The sequence below is a fragment of the Lagenorhynchus albirostris genome, chromosome 14 (genome assembly GCF_949774975.1).
Source record: "Lagenorhynchus albirostris chromosome 14, mLagAlb1.1, whole genome shotgun sequence".
Taxonomy (NCBI): domain Eukaryota; kingdom Metazoa; phylum Chordata; class Mammalia; order Artiodactyla; family Delphinidae; genus Lagenorhynchus; species Lagenorhynchus albirostris.
The window spans coordinates 7,694,780-7,712,431 of NC_083108.1; the positions used below are offsets into that span (position 1 = coordinate 7,694,780).

The following is a 17,652-nucleotide window of genomic DNA, read 5'->3' on the forward strand; positions in this document are numbered from 1 at the left end:
GCGCAGTGGTTGAGAGTCCGCCTGCCGGTGCAGGGGACACGGGTTCGTGCCCCGGTCCGGGAAGATCCCACATGCCGCGGAGCGGCTGGGCCCGTGAGCCATGGCCGCTGAGCCTGCGCGTCCGGAGCCTGTGCTCTGCAATGGGAGAGGCCACAGCAGTGAGAGGCCCGCGTACCGCAAAAACAAACAAAAAACAAAACAAAAAAAATCTACCCATCTCACAAAGCCCAGAGCCCAAGAGGATGATTTTGGGCCCAAGTGTGCCCTATGGATATTCAGTTAATACCTTTATCTGAGCATCATACAGATAAGAGTTCTGCTGTCTTCCAGTGGATAAGAAAGGAAACCCCAAAGCAAAGAACCTCATATTTAGAAGACTCTTAAAGATATAAACAAGGGTTGGCAGCTTCTGCTCACTCCCATTTAGGCAATACGTAAATATACAGATGTCAACATCTGATATGAGTGTACGATCTCAAAGAGGAGATCATTTCCTGCTGCAACCCGCTTCCCTCCCCTTCCCTAAACTTCAGAAAACTCTTTTGAAAACGTTTGGTTGAAAGGTAGTTGTTAGGAAAGAATTCTTCCTGGGCCACTCGTGGTTCTGCATTTCTTGTGACAACTTTTGTTCCTTACTATTATTTGCTTGTGCAGCAAACAGGCCTGGAAGAGAGTGTCTTTCTCCAGGGTGGAGGACATATTTGTTTCCTGACCAGGAAAATACAGATACTGTCTTCTTCCACGTTGAAGGCTGGACAGGTTTGCTAGCGGCCACCTTATAAAATTAGGAGTTCCTATGAAACCAAGCAGGACCCTGTGGGGCCCTCCTGGGTACCAAAACCTTTCCGTGTCTTGTTTGTAGGAAAAAGGCTTTCGGTCTCCTAGACATTCCCTGGGTTCCAAAGGGCGGATTCAAACGGTTACTAATTAGGCGAGTGAGGGAAGGCAGAAACAAAGTAAAGGCAGTCCAGAAACAATAGTGCAGCCGTTCCCTCTACTGAACTACCTAGCATAGGCCCTGTTTACTTACATGCACCTGGACAAAGACAAAGGACGATCTCATACCCCAATTTATTCAATATATCCACATTGAAAGGCTTTCGAGTTGTTTCTGCTCTTCTGATACTAAAACGAATAGATCCCAATATTAAAGAATTTTGAGAAACTGTAGAAAAAAACATTTCAGTCAGTATTCCATCCAAGGATTTAGTATGCACAAGTAGAGCTATGATCGTGGTTTCCCAAAGAGGCTCAATGCTCCTAATATTATTTGACATTTACATTTTTATTTAAAAAAGCATCAAATTCTCTTGGAGCTTAAAAGGAATTTTGCCTGTTTTTGGAAGTCCTTTCATGTTGCCAACTTATATACTTGGGTTTTAAAATTTATTTAAAGAATTTATATTTTTCAGTTTTTCTTATATTTTCTTATACGTTGCTTTTATCCTAATTAACTTCCACCTTCTGTCTGTCTTGTTTTCTTGGTCTTTTCCATCTTTTCAAGTTGAATATTTCCATTTCCATTTTTATTTGTTTATTAATGAAAGCATTTCCTTCCAAATGCCACTTTGTCCACATCACAATGGCTTGTAAGTAGAATAAAAATCATTCTTTTCTAAATTATGTAATTGTGGTATTATTTCCTATTTTATATGGGAGATTGCTTGTGTACATTTTATTGAGATATTGCTTTTTTGTGCATATTTTATTAATTTTCATTTAATAATGCCTTGTGGTCAGATAATATGGCCTGAGTAGTTTCTATATATTGAAGTTTATTTTTTATTTTTATCTAATATATGACAATTTTTGTAAATGTTTCATAGGTACTTGAAAAGATGCACAATGAATGTAGAGTCTTTCTCTCTCTACACACACTATTCACTCAATTTCCTTCTCCATATATTCAAAAAAAACTAAATCTACTTTATCAAATATGAAGGAAAGTGTTAATTTCGAATTACTAATTAACATGTTTCTGTCCATTTCCTCTTGTATATTTAAGTACTCTTATAAAATAGTACTTAATGAAAACGGTATTTTATTGACACAAAAAGCTTCCTGACTGTTTTATAGTTCTTTAACTTATTTTCCCATTCTTTAGCTATATTTTAAAACTCCACTTGCAAAAGTTCTCCCCGTCCCAGGGTTCAGCCTAACCTCCGTCTTTTCACCTCCACTCTTCCACATAAATGGGTCAGTAATCTCCCCTTCTTTCTTAGCATGTCTGGGCTTCTTTTCCAAGAAGTGGTGTTGTCCATCATCCATTCATCTCTCCTTTGTTTCATCTGCACTTGGTCTACTAGAAATTCCTAGGCATTTACAACATATAGATAATAATACCACTTCCCTATTTTCAGCCAAATTCAAATATTCTACACCTTTATCTTCTTTCAGTCATTTTTCCTGGCATTTGGCCCAGAGATCATTTATTTTATCTAGTCAAATCCTCATAAAATTTTTGGGAGATAGGAAAGGGATGAAATATCCCTCTTTAAAATGAGAGGAGGCTGAGGCTTTGAGGTATGACCTGACTTTTCTAAGGAAGTGGAAGCATGAGAATAGAATTGTGCTTCTGCTCTGTCCTGTGATTTTTCTGAGCACCAAGAAATTCTGTTTAATGACTTTCAAATGAAGTTTCATCATAAGTAATATTAGATACTGCATTATTTTTTGTGGAGGATTGAAGATGGCTTCAAATTCTTGGAAAGCCTGCATTCAGAAATAGGGCATCTAGGTTCCAGACCTTTACATCTGGGCTTCTGGACTGGTTGGTGACTGCTCTGATTAATAACATCTGGTAGATGTGACATTTTGTTTGTTTCGGCCATGCCCTTTGAGACCTTTATGGCCGTTTCTCCTTCTCTCCCTTGTTCTGAGTCACCATGTGAGTCACACTGCTCTGAGGCTGCCATGGTATGAGGAAGCCCAAGCTCACTGTGTACGCTGGCCATGTAATTCGAGGTTAGACTCTTTCTTAGGGAATCCAGCCATTTTCATCTTACAGATGGAAAATCAAAATCCAAAAAAAATTCAAGGATTTGCTCAAGGCAAAATCCTAACTCCAGAAGCTCCAATAGAAAACAGTCCCCTTGACTTCTGAGTCCACTGCTCTTTAGACTCCAATGCTGATCTCTCCTGGGAAGATGAGCTTTCTCCCCACATATGACAACGTGTGACAACACAGCCTTGTACTTTGACAGAACCTGTGCCGCCAAGAAGCAGCAGGAAGGGCCTGACAACTGCTAGAATTTCTGTGAACATACAGGCTACCAGCACCTCTTCTCGCTTTTACCACAATCGTTATCCAGGTTATGCTACTGCCTTTTGCAATTTCCCTTTGCTGTTTTGGGACTCTGCTGGCCCTTGTGATAAACCTTAATGCTAATTTGTGTTCACCTACATAAAATTCATATGTATTAAAAAAAATGGTTCAAAAAAATCAATTCTGGGGAATTCCCTGGTGGTCCAGTGGTTAGGACTCTGCACTTTCACTGCTGAGGGCCCCGGTTCGATCCCTGGTCAGGGAATAAGCTGCGTGGTGCGGCCAAAAAAAAAGAAAAAAAGTATTGAAAAAAATAATTAAAAAATCAATTTTCCTTTTGCTCTGTCTCTCCCTAATTATTGCCTAGAATTTAAAAAATCATTTTAGCACTCAAGACACAAATCTACATAATTGGGAGAGGAAAAAGTCAGCATTTATAGATTAGCATTTATGAGTCATTCTCTATGGGCCTGGCCCTGTGCAAACTGGTTTCATAGGTTATCCCATTTAATATCCACATAAATTGTCAACACATATGCCATCTGAACTTTACAGACAAGGAAAATGAGGCTCAGAGGGGTCACGTAATTTGTTCATCCTGCCATAGCCAGTGGGTAATGTTTCTGAGGCTCGGAGCCCATGACGTTCTTCCCTCTTTACCGCACTCACTGTAAAATAAATTATTGGAACCCTCTATTCAAAGAGCAGGTTAGGTGAGAATTACACCAACTGGGTCTATTGCACTGGATCAAGGCCGGAATGAGAGTGCCTCTTTGCTATGTTCACGACAGAACACCACAATCTGTGTGGCAAAATCACGGAGTTAAGTCCATGGGCTTTGCTGTCAGCGACCTGTTGTCAAATATCAACCCCACAGCTGCCTAGCCTTCTGACTTCAGGAAAGGTACTTAAACTTTTTTTTTTAAGATTCAATTTTTCCTTGTCTCTAAAGTTAATATAATGTGCCTTAAGTGTTGTTATAAGTATTTTATAAGATGATGCTTTTAGAGTGAAAAGCACAATGCTTGTCATGCCTGAAGTGCTCAGTAAACACAGCTGCACCTTTCCTGCTGCTACTGCACAGAGAGGTGGCTTAGACCAGTGGTGTCCAAGGCTCCATGTGGTCAAGATGTGGAGATTTGTCCAAAATGAGCTATCAAAGGGACGACAAAGGAGGCAGACGCATCTACTTGGATCTAAGTCTAAAAGCTTAATAGAAGTAAAAAAAACTAGTAATGTGAGTCAGGAATAGGTGGTCAGTATGGGCAGGTGGGAGGGGTGGAAGACAGAGGGGAGACAGGTGAGCAGAGTGCGTGTATGTTTGCACATACGTGTACTATCAGCTGGGAAGAGACAGACACAGCTTTTCTGTATGAAGAGAGTTAAAGAATGCCTCATACGGGTGGATGTGTCAACATGGGCCCTGGTTTGTCTGAGACAAGAGAAAATGGGCTGGGAAACACACTGTAGGTAAGAAGCACTGCAAAAATACAGGTGGTTGGGAAATATGTTAATGTGACATGTGTGTCAGTGTAAGAAAAAACAGCGCTGCTTAATAAGGAAATGCTCAACACCAGTGCACTCCTGGTCGAGAACATTTAGTTTTACTTGTCTTGGAAAACAGCTCATGAAACTTGAAAACTGTATGGAAACAGAAGCCCAGGAGAGCATTAGCCAGCCAAGCTTGGATTGGCACTGTTTGGATTTGTTCAAACAGTCCTCTGAAGTTGGAAGGTTTATGGACAATTGGCTTCTCACAGACTTGACTTAATTTTCAATAGGGGACACCTTACACTTAATCTTCCATTTTATTCAAGATAAATGGAAAAAAAAAAAAGAAGATATCTTGCTGAGTTTGTACCAGACTAACAAATAAAATGTAGTTCATATAGTCATGTAGTGGAAGTTGCTAGGTGACATTTAAAATTGGACTTTGTAGAATATCATTTTCATTAACTTGAAACAAAACGGATGTCATTATTATATATTTTAAACCATGTATTGACCAAAATACTTTCAGAGTGTGAAAAAAGCTGGATTTTGGAATAACATCAGAAATTATTACAAACATCTACATAAATACTTTAAGTATTAAGTACAGGTATATTCTTACCTGTACTCAGTAATGATTTTAAGAATATATATTCTCTATCTATCAATCATCTGTCTATCATCTGTAAGCAGATACATTTACAGAGACACCCTTTGAATATAAGGAACATGATGAATACATATTAAAGCATTAAATTTCATAAATAAAATTTTTTCTGTCATTTGATTTTGAAATATATAAATTTCTAGAGGCTATAATAAGGTTTATGTAATTAATTTCCAATGTCTGCATATAATAAAAACTGGGATGAACTTTAGTGGTGGTTATACAATTTTGCCCATTTAAAATTAAAGGTTTTTCTTTTGCCATTTTATGAATTAGCTAATAATTATTGACCTTTTAGTAAAGACCAGGTGGCATTCTAACACTCTGAAGTAGATATTATTGATCCTTCTTCCTCTTTTAAGAAGAGGGAGCTAAGGCACAGAGGAGGTAAGCGACTTGCAGGAGGTCACACAGCTCTGCTTGTCTTTCCCTAGAGTCTACCTGGTTACCCACCATGCAATGCTGCTTCCACCTAATGTGTATGCATTCACTGAATACATCCCAGAATGTGAACTGTGTTCACATTCTTTGAAAGCATTCTTAATTATCTTTCCATGCAATGCTTACATCAATTTCTTAGATTTTAGTTTGACCACTATTGGCCTAAGTGTTTCCCTATTTTACAGCACTATGCCAAAGAAGAGTCAGTCTGATTCTTTGGGTTGTATGTGTATATGTCATATATGTTTTTATGCTGAGTCATCTTGATTGATTTTTGACATCTGTTTTGTTTTTTTTTTAAGGAAATTATTCTTGTAATTGCCAAGAGCAGATTGTATGACCCTCAATAAATAAGATTACCACAGTTTAAAAGTAATTTTTTTTTGTAATTTCCTTACTATTGTTCCATTCTAGCAGTACAAATAAAAGAAACAAAATTGTATTTTTTTTTTTTTGCTGTACGCGGGCCTCTCACTGTTGTGGACTCTCCCATTGTGGAGCACAGGCTCCGGCAGGCTCAGTGGCCATGGCTCACGGGCCCAGCCACTCTGCGGCATGTGGAATCTTCCCGGACTGGGGCACGAACCCGTGTCCCCTGCATCGGCAGGCGGATTCTCAACCACTGCGCCACCAGGGAAGCCCTATTTTTTAAACATAGAAGTCGAAATTTTTCATATTGGGCACTTATCTTCCTTATACATTATCAGTTCTAATCAAGTTGATTAAATATTATACATAAATATTATATATTGATATAATGCTTTTTTGAAGTGACATCTAGAGTATCCACAACAAATTTTAAGGGAAAAAAACAGGATCTAAATAAAATATTTACTATTACACTGTGTCTCCGCACCACGAATTAGAAAAATTACACATTGCCTTCTCGTCATTTCCATCTCATTTGTGTATTTACTGCAGACAGAAATGTATATTTTCTTTGTTCTTGTGTGTTTGTTTAGAGACGAAATTTCCTTTAGTGTTCTGAAACATTAGGAACACAGGCCCACTTTAGTTATCAGCTATAATAATTTGTTCTAATTGAGTGAGCTTGTGTTAGTTTAATCAGTGTCTGTCAATCAGTAAAAGAAAATTTCACAAAAATGCTAATGGCATTTCCCAGCAGGGAACTGGTCATTGTCAGTAATAATAAAGGTCTTGTCTTTTGGTTAATAATTGATAATATTGAGCAATAGAATCAAGACTAGAACTTTGAAGGATGAATTCATTAACGGATATTCCTATATATTGGATATAACATACCACTTGCAATCACAAATCACACGTTTAAACTTCTCCTAGAATTCTGTAAACTTCTATGAAGATACCTAGAAGAGAGACTGCGAGAAGTGTTAACATTTTCCTGTGTGTGGCTCACGAGATTATGATGTTTCCAAATTCTTCACCTTTTCAGTATGGGAAAACTAGTTTTGTTTGTTTGTTTGTTTTTTCCCCATAGCTGATAGAGATTCCTGTAAAATGTGGGTGTGAAGAATGCTGTCACTCAAAAGGAAGCCAAACTACCTAGGATACATCCCATTCTGGAAGCTTTCTTATGCCTTCAAAAGTTATAAATGAGCACATAGTGCTCATGGCCTTGTTAGATATACTTGAAAGGAACTGAAAGATATAATTTAGCTACAGTTGGGAATAACAGCTTAGTGTCTTCAGAATACTCACAAGCATTGCGGCATTTTATACACTCTAAGATGCCATCATTAGAAAGCCAGCGTGATTTTATGTAGCACTACAAAAGAACAGTGCTGCTAATTAAACTGTAACTCCCACCTGACTAGAGAGATGTTAAACTGTGAAAAAGATGTGCATCTTGGAATTGATGCAGTGGAATAGCATTTCCTCGTTCATGCAACTATTTAGACAAAAAATAATTTCATAGGCTGGTAGCAGTCAATACTCGGGTAAGATTTACGATCAAGTATAAATCTAGAAGGGCAAATACGCTAATTTCGAGTCGCAGTCTAAGCTAGTTGTACATAAAGCCAGCTTTGTTCTCTCTCCCCCTCTCCTCTTCTCTCTACTCTGCCCTCCCCAGAGACAGGGAGGCATTAGACCCACCTCCATGCCTACAGGGCAGTAGGTAGAGTCAAACAATGCTGCTTCCTCACCAGAAATTTCTTTTCATCTTACATTATAAAAGGAAATAAGATCATTTGTTTTTAAATGATTACTGTTCAAAAGGTTTATTGTTTTGGGAACAGTACAAATTTTTTAGTTTGTTAAATGTGCGAGGTTACTTTTGTTTCTTGTATTTCTAGTAACAAAGGCAAGTAAAATGACAAATCTTAAAGAAAACAATTTGTTTTCTAGGGAAGAAGTTCTATGTGAGACTCTGCTATTTGTTTTTCTCCAACCACTAGAGCTTAGGAAAACCAAAGAACTGACTGACAGCTTTGGACAGCAGTGCCTTCAACAAGTCTTGCCAGTGTTGTTTTTTAGGCATTAGAAGTGGGTTTGCTATCTTGCAGGTGTTTCAATAACACTGAAGCTATTTGTCCTTAAATTGTGTACAGAGCTTTTCTGGTGACCAGGAGGCAAGAATTACTGGAAACAGGCGCATTCCAGACACTATGCTTTTAAAGGACACACTGTAATTCTTGTTATGGGAGACCGTTCCCTTTCAAATCACTTACAATATTACAAAGGTACTAACGACCCCCTCCCCCACTTCCTTTACTTATTTTTGATAAGATATCAGGAAAAATCTGTGTTTTAAAAATTACATTTATGTCGTTTCAGCTGCTTCTTCCCTGTGGACATTTCATAATACTTGTAAAGCTTAAAAACATAAAAAGCAAATTAAAAAAGTTTCTTTTGTATTATTTGTGTTTGTTTTTGTGTGTGTGTTTGTGTTGTGTGTGTATGTGTGTAGAGATCCACGGAAATCCAAAATTAAATTATTTCAGGTCTTGTTGAAGATGAAATCAGCCTCCACTCACCCTCGGGGGCTAAGCCATCATTTCTGATGAATGGCTGTTCACCAAGACAACGAAAACTTTCCTCGATAATGTTGCACATGCAAGGCAGAGCACCTATAAATGCTTTTGGCAATAGAATTCGAAGAACTTGGAGGGTTCTAAGAACATGAGCTTTATGAAATGGAAACAAATTCTACATGTGCCATTTGTTTAACTATCTAGCTTTAATAATTTCCTCAAATATTTGAATCTTAGTAATCTCAGAGTTCCAGTTTAAAATTTATTATCGTGGCTTAATTCTCCCATGTACCCCCTTACAAAATTCTCTTTTAAAATAAGGCTAGTTTTGAGTTAGTAAGTAAAGAAAATATAGGACTACTTAAGATCACTCTCTGTTTTACTATCATGATCATTTTCCCTTTCTTATCTGGACTTAAGAGTGAGAAGCTGAAGCTTTACATCTGAATGGAAAAAGGAAGAGTGTCTTCTTGTACTGAAGAAATCATTCTCCATGGAGCTTTGACTGAGGACCTTCCAATAAGTTGATTATCCAAGAAACCAATCAGGCTCTACTGTCATGACAACATAAACAAGACCAACTGGTGTTTTTAGTATAGTTGAATCAAAATTTTGTAATGGCATTTCTTAACCATCTGATTTAATTAGTTACATTAATAAAGCATGGAAAACTTGAGATTTCAAGGAATAAAAGGAAAAAGATAAGCTTACTCAAAATTACAAAATTTTGATCCCACAAAATTCTGGGCCACTTGAGAGAAGGAACATTGTTGTCCTTTTCTTGTTTTCCCTACCACCCCGCAGCGTTTTGAGCACGGAGTAATAAATGTATTATTTACAAACCTGTGAATGGAGTTAATAAATGGCCAACTTCTCCTTTAAAACTTCTTAATGGAGTCAGTTAATATTCATTCATTCTTTCATTATCTTTCTCAGTGAAGGAAATGTAAGTACACACCTCTAACAGCCTTACCGATTTAGTGATTCTTTTTATCCAGTTCTCCACAGTGCAAATGAACTGTTTTATGCACAATGCTTTTCTAGATATCAGATTCTTCAAACAAGAATAGAAACATTGCCTAACTCAGATTATAGAGATATATCAAAATATGTTTATTCATGTGTTCCCTAGGAAGGATGGTGATAAATGGGGCAAAACAAAGTTTTACATGCATATGATGCTGAAAGATATATTGAATTCTTTCTCTTATAGTTAAGAAACGGTTGTTGAGACATTATTTCTCATTCAAGTTTATCTATAAAGCCAGTAACACTCTGAAATCATCTCTTTTTTAAAGGATGGAAGTAAATACTTCAGTTGCCTGAACGACGATGTTTGGGGGAATTCATTGCTTGTATAGCTTCTTGGTAATCTTGTAAAATCTTTTTAATAATATTAAAAATGTATAAACATTTTCTATCTGATCAATATTTATCTTCCACGGCTTGGTTTTAAAACTGGAAAGCCAAGGAGCAGTCTTATCTTCTTATTTTGCAGTGAATACATAATAAACAAAATGCAACATTTTTATATCTTAGGTAGGTTTTCCGGTACTTTTCCAACTTGCAAGTTACACTATTGCCTATTTTATGGCACAAACCTTTGTTTTATTTTGTATAAATCAATTAAGAGTTAGATAGAGGGTATTTAAATTCTATTCCATACTTGTTGGAATTCCTTTTTTAAAAAGAGATTTGTGCATGTAGAGGAGGTCTCTTAAAAGAAAAAGAAAAGGTATCTGGGAGACCTAGAAATCTTTGCTTACAGCCCTAGAATTTGGGGAATTGGGGCAGTTCTCAAGTTGTGGTAGCATGCCCTTGGAAAAGCATCATTAGTTCAACTTATTCTACAGAATGGACTACCTATGGAGTAATTTAATTAGTATCAATATTATCCTTCAGAGAAAAGCATAGCTTTGCAATCACTGTTGAAATTAAACCAAAGGCTCCATTTACATGTATGCACCAAGTTGACGGAGTCTCTGATTTTGTGATTTTCAGAAACATTTGGTTTCTTTGTTAAGCCATACTGAGCGTGCTATTTAAACACCTGCCCCCTTTCCCTTCCATCTCCGAGCACCCAGATCCACGGTGTACCCAAATCCTGGCTTTCCACTGCCTGAGATCTTAGTAGGTGGACCTACCATCTCTAACTCCTTCACAGCAATTGCTTCACTCCACTCCCCTGGACTTGCTTCTTAGTGACACAGGATAAGATAAACATACAACCACATCAAAAGCAAATGTAAATTAAATTTTGTTTTGCAAATGTTTTGGCACAAGATTGTTAGACACACTTGTAAAGGATTGGAAGACATTACGTAGCTATAGTTGGGAATAAAAATTTAGTATCTTCACAAACATTGCAAGTCTTATAATTATTCAACATCACCATCATAATAATGAAACTTTCATAGTACTTTCTGAGTGCCAGGTCTGTTCTTAGCACTTTATATATGTTAATGCACAGATACCTCATTGCAGCCAAATAAGTAGAACTCTTGTATCCCCATTTTACAGATACAGGAAAATGAGACATTTAGAAGTTAAATAACTTGTTCAAGATTATACAGACAGTGCGTGGTAGAACGGGGATGGGAACCCAGTACACTGAGTGCTCTCCTTACGGCAGACAATCACAGTTGCATGAAAGAGCTCTTGAAATTCCCTTTATGAAATACAATTTAAATGACTCACTTATGAGCATTTTGCCCCTTCAGAACAACTAGAAGTAAAGAACTACCGCTGTTGACTAACAGCAAGTGACATCACAGTTGTTCATTTTGGCTGAAAATTAACATCAGCAGATTGTAAATATGGGCTGATAATGAATGTTCAAGATTCTGAAATAATTTGAAGTTTAGTAGTTACATTTTTTTCACCCGATTTAAGCCACTAGAAAAATGTCATATTAATTAGATAATTGTTACAATAATTTAAATTTAACCCAAATCTTTCTAGAAGACTAAATCATACCAACCTTCTATTGATGCTTCATCAATGAATCCCATAGTCTCATGTTAATAATCCTATTAACGTTCAAGTTACTCTTTCACCCCCATTGAAGGCCAGATGTAAGCCTGATTTGCACTTGCTGCCCTTAAGTATTAGGAAGGCTTTTAAAACCATACCCTAGATAGAGAAAAATGTGTATGTAGTATTGACAAAATCTGAAATGTATTAAAAATAATGTAAAATCATTTGCTAGACTATTTTTTCTTCTTACATTTAAAAGATAATTTTATACTTCAAAATATTATGTATTTGAGAATTTTAAAAGTCAAAACTAAAATAATACTAGATAGAAAGCCCCATAGTCTTAAAATGGAATAGAATTATGAAAGTTTTTCTGGGTAGTGACCCACCTATTTCCCAAAGCTCCACTTGTCCTCTCATAGATGGAATCTAATGCATCCCTATAAATTCTGAAGAAAGAGAATATTGAGCTATTAAAATTACAGCCGATAATAATTCCATTGTTTGCTTTTCAAAGAAGTTAGTAGTAAAGCTTATAATTTTTTTTAGCTACTTGTAAAATTTGCTATTTCATATTCTTTATTAAATTATTTCTTAGCTTGACCCTGAAACTATAGCATAGTTCCACGACAGGATAACAGACAGCTGGTAAACAGTATAAGCTCCTTTTGCAAACATTTTAGTATCGACTCTGAAACACGGACAGAAAGAGCTGGAAGTTTCAGAGAATCTAGGATAAATACAAAGACAAAAAGAAAAGTGTAATCCTTTCTGGTAGAAACCTATTTTCCTCATTATTTTGGGTCCACATTTGCATCTCTGATTGTCCAACTACATGTGGAGAGATGCAGAGAGCACTGCTTCTTGTTCCACTCTCTGTGCACTCCACTCCTCTCTGGGTAACTGTGGTAACAGGTCATAGGTACGTACACGAAGTGCATGGCTAGCGGCCACAAATAGCTTCTTTTGTCATATGCTGAAGAGGATATTAGAAAGATGAGGTTCAGTAACTGGGACAAGCTCTCGGGGCTGGGATGGGGTTGGACGCTGGGGCGCTGTCATGAAAGGACCCACATACACACGATGTGCATCAGACCTCAGTGACATTCATTTCCAAGCTGTTAGGTTACCAAGGAAGGAGCCTTACCCGGGCCTTCTGCTCCATTTCTAGCATTAATCTTTCATGTTGCTCAGCTATGGCCAGTGTCGCAGAATGGACCTTCTGATAGATCATTTCTCCTTCCCTTGTTTGAAAAGTGAATAGTCCTTCTCCTGTGTCACACATTCTGTGAGGATAGAGATAGGGAAAGAGATGGGTCTTCATGTGTTCAAGTGCGTAACAGTTCTCCATGTAAAAGATGCCCTCACCCTGTCATCCCCTCCACCTTGATTTTCATAGGAGCGAGTGAAGCAGATTCATCCTTGACCAAACCAACCAAGGAACCAACCAACCAATGCATCTTTAAAAGGTGCATGAGAATGAGACTAATGGTGAAAATCCATGCACATTTGGATTTTTAAAGTTGAAGTGTTCACAACAGTGTGAAGAAACAGACAAAAGTACTGTCAGTTATTACAGTGCATGTCTTACCAATATTTAAAGAAGCAAAGCAAATAGTTGTTTTCTTTAACAGCCTTCACTCTGATATCATAGCACTGTCTCCTATGACTCAATAGCTCTTGAAACGTTAAGAACTTAAGAAAAAATCTGCAATTTTATACTCATGTAGTAGGAACCAAGGAGAAGATTTTTTTAGTTTAAGGATTTGCATACATAGTTTGAAGCTTTTACTTAAACTGAGGAATCCTTATGTAAATCTCAGTATAGCCTAAGAAATAACATGGCAGAGAGGAGACTCCGTTTGGATGTGAGAGTATTTGTCTGAACTTGGCCCTGCCACTTACCAGCAGTGTGACCTGAAGCAAGCTAACTTGCCTGTACCCCCTTCGCACAATCTCTAACAGGAAAAATAACAGTACCCAGCTCATCAGATCCTTACGACAGTGGAGAGACTTGATACAATATTTATAGTGTTCCTTAGCAGATATTAAGTGCTCAAAAATGTTAGTTATCATTCTTTTCATCATAGACAAAGTATGGCACTAATCTCAATATGCACCATAGAGAAGTGCTTGGCTTAAATATAATATTTTTATCTGATGGACTATTATACAACTGTTACTATGTCATTTCTGAGAGCATATAACATTAAAACATTCTTTTGGCCATGCCACAGGGCTTGCAGGATCTCAGTTCCCTGACCAGAGACTGAACCTGGACCACGGCAGTGAAAGCCTGGAATTCTTACCACTAGGCCACCAGGGAACTCCCTAAATTTCCTATAATGTAAATTCAAGAGGAAAAGAAAATCAGAATACAAATTCCTTTTCAATTATTTAACTATAATTACCTTTTAAAACATAGTCTTTTTTATTGGATTAAAGCCACTGACAATTTTTTATTGGACTAAAGCCACGGACAATTTCTCAGGCAACAGGATTATGGTTAAGTTTTATTAATAAAGACATTCTAAAATAAAACATATTTTAAATTAATATTTTAAACCGGCTTTTAAAAATAATTGGACGCCTTCAGAAAGACCCGCTGAATATCAATATGATGTTCCCAATCGGAAACTGGACCTTAACTGGACTGCTGTGTTGTTGTTTTCAGGCTACAACACCAAAAGATTTGCACAAAATGCTCATGAGGCCAACCTCTGTCTTCCAGCACCAAAAAGATTTTAGATTCTACCTTATGATTCTCCAAGGGGTTTTAGTAGAAAAGAAATGTCTCAAGAGGCTTCAGAAATTATAGAGGCTGTGACTGCCATCCCTCAGGGCTCCATAGAGCCAGCACTTAGCTTCTGTGAAAGAGATCTTAATAAAATTCACAAAGCGTGAAATGGAAAGTCTGAGAGAAAAATGAAGAGTTTTCACAAAGTGAAACAAATGAGCTTTCTTTGTTGATTCAGAGGGGTAAAAAACTCCAACAGCGGGAGCAGGCAAATCATTGATGAGTGGTGAGCCCATCTTGTTTGAGGTTAAGTTTTGTTCATTGTTATCGGAAAAACACTCCTTATGAGCCTTCGGAAATGAGATAATGAAGACACAAATTGTTATTCCATACTCAGTCACTGAGTTGCAAAGGTCTAACACTTAGCACTTCCTGGGACTTAATAACTCTGCCCAGTGAAGGGGTCTGAAAGCTTACAGAGGGTTTTATTTCCAGCCTCTGAAATAAAAACTACTGTAAACTTCGTCCATCGATCAAGAAACCAGGAATTAGAACATGCCAGCATAAAAAGCAAAGAACTTTTAGGTAGAAGGGGCTCTTTTTTAAACAATAGGTACCTAAAGCCAAGCTGAAATCAAACTTCTTCAGTATAATTGGCTCAGATTTATGACTTCTGTCAGCAGTGTTGGAAGAAACAGTTTAGGTTTTTCCCAGTTATTGTTTAAAACATGTTCTCTCAGGAGTGGTAAGGAACAGATATCGAGATTTTTCTTATACGTCGAAAGAGTTTTGTGGTAGCGAGCCAGTACTAGAGAGGACAATGGGAGGAGGCATGAAATCATTCTGACAGCTATTGCCCCGCCCCTCGATCTGGTCCCCAGACCAGCAGCACCTGCACCTCTGGGAGCTGTCCAGAGTGCTGAAGCAGAATCTGCATTTGACAATATGATTTGTACACACATTGTAATTTGAGAAGTACTGGGCTATAGAACTCTTTCCACAGGTCACCATTTCATTCAAGGGAGTGGGAGATGATGCTTGGGACCCATAGGAGGACAAATTAGAAGCCATATTTGTGCAGCTTAAGACTTTGACATAACAAACTGAAGGTTAGAAAGGAAGAAATGTGACGAAAAGGACAAAAACACCTCTAGAAGAATCCTTTCCTTCATTTGGAGAGAGCTAAGATAGAGACGCCAGTTACATTTTAATATCCTAACCCCTCACCACTAACATGCACATTCCTCAACTGCACTGACTTGAAGAATAAGTGAAAATATGGACAATGTATGTTTGTCCTGACTCCAAACTAGAATTTTATTGAAATGTATAGACAATTACAAATGATATCTCTCTTTATACTTAACACGGTATTTGCACAAAATTAATACTTCTTCTTATCTAAAATAAAATGTTAAAGAGTAGAATCTCTAAGGTCCCTTTCAGCTTTAAGGAATAATCTGGGGCTTCATAAAAATTCTAAGAAGTAGGACTGACACACTTATTTCCAGGTTTTTTTTTTTTCTTTTCTGACATTGTGATATAAGGGACATTATAGTAGCATAGACTATAATAGTACAGTCAAAAGACTAAGGGTACAAATTTCAACAATCATGTTATGGCCTGTCATATTCATTTATCACATACTTATCTAGTACTATAAAGCCAGGCTCTGTCTTGGGCCTGGGAATAAAAAGAAGGGAACAATATACATGGCTCATTGCCTCTGAGGCTTTTTAAATGGTGGGGAAGATAAGCATTGTTCAGAAAATGACTCACTCACTGTGGTAAATGCTAGCAGGAAGAAGTACACGGCCAAGAGGAAGGCCATGGAAAGTTACTTCACCTATTTACTCCTCATGTACAAAATGGGGGTGACAAGTCTTTGTCACAAGATTGTTTTTATTTTTCTTTTAATCAAATGAAGTAAAGTATGTGACAGTGGGCAGGGAAAGGATTAATTCAGCAGGCCTGTGTTGCTCAAACTCTGCACATCTCGAAGAAAAGTCTGTTTTGGGGATGGTCCCTTGGAGGGTTTCTGGAATGCAACCTTGGAGCCTTTGTTATATTCAGGCTGATAAGAGTGTCTCTTGTCCCTGAGGCCTTGAGCCATGCTGTATCGGTCTGACCAGGTAAGTTTATCCTAACAAGGTGGTTCACCATGAATGCCTGTTTTGCTCTGGTGGTGGCCAGGGTCTGAGTGACTGAGGCTGTTCCTGGACCCTGAGGACACTGCATGCCCACCTAGCTGACCCTCAACCAAAACCTCAGACACCAAGGCTCGTGGGGGGCTTCCTTGGTCCACAACACCTCACGCTTACTGTCATGTATCATTGCTGTCCCCGTGTGACTGCACGGGAGGGTGTCTGGAGGCTCGTGCCTGGTCCCTCCTTGTCTGCATCCTTGTGTCTTTTCTCTTCGCTGATTGTAACATGTACCTTTCACTCTAGTAAACCGAAACTGTGTGCATAATAGTTTTTTTCTGAACCTTGCGAGTCTTTCTAGGGAATCATTGAGCCTGAGGATGGTCCTGGAGACTCCGCCACCCAAGACAGCCAGCAGATGGTAGGTTGTTAATATATTTTGACGTAATAAGAATATTAAAAATCCTAGTCTTTTCCTTAAATGGCTCTTTTTCAAATTCCATTCCTCTAGGGATTTAAGAGGGCATGCTCTCTTTCTTTATCCCACCTCACCATTCCCTTCCAGAATCCCTTGAAATAACAGTACTGCCAGTCTCATCTCTACTGTGTTCTAACAAGTAAGAAATAACTAGAGTTCCCTGTGAATGTCTGTATTCAGAGGAAACTAAACTCCAGGGAGGCACTCCATTATGTATGGGTCTCAAAGTTCCCTTCAGGCGGAGAAATAATCCTAAAAGATGGTGCCACGGAGACAACTTCACTTGAGGAAAAGCCCCTACCATGTAATCGCTAGACCACTGCCCTCCTTTTCTTGTCCTTACGTCTCAAACTTAGCTCTTTAGGAAGGACTGGCATCAGAATTCCAGCCTTTCTTCCACATGGCAAGCAAAAGAAATTTACCAGGTGAGAAGTTAAGGAAACAGTTTAAGAAATGAAAATGGATACTTTAAAATAATTCTCTGGGGGTCTTTAGACAT

The 17,652-nt window shown here is 37.9% G+C and overlaps 1 protein-coding gene across 1 annotated transcript in view; it reads right to left on the reverse strand.

The window, feature by feature from the left end:
• The window catches only part of DOK6 (docking protein 6), a 418,569-nt gene that overhangs the window by 88,282 nt on the left and 312,635 nt on the right, over positions 1 to 17,652 (reverse strand). Inside the window, exon 6 of the mRNA XM_060120964.1 lies at positions 12,942 to 13,080. Coding sequence (XP_059976947.1) covers positions 12,942 to 13,080 — 139 coding nt within the window. The remainder of the gene's footprint in view (positions 1 to 12,941; positions 13,081 to 17,652) is intronic.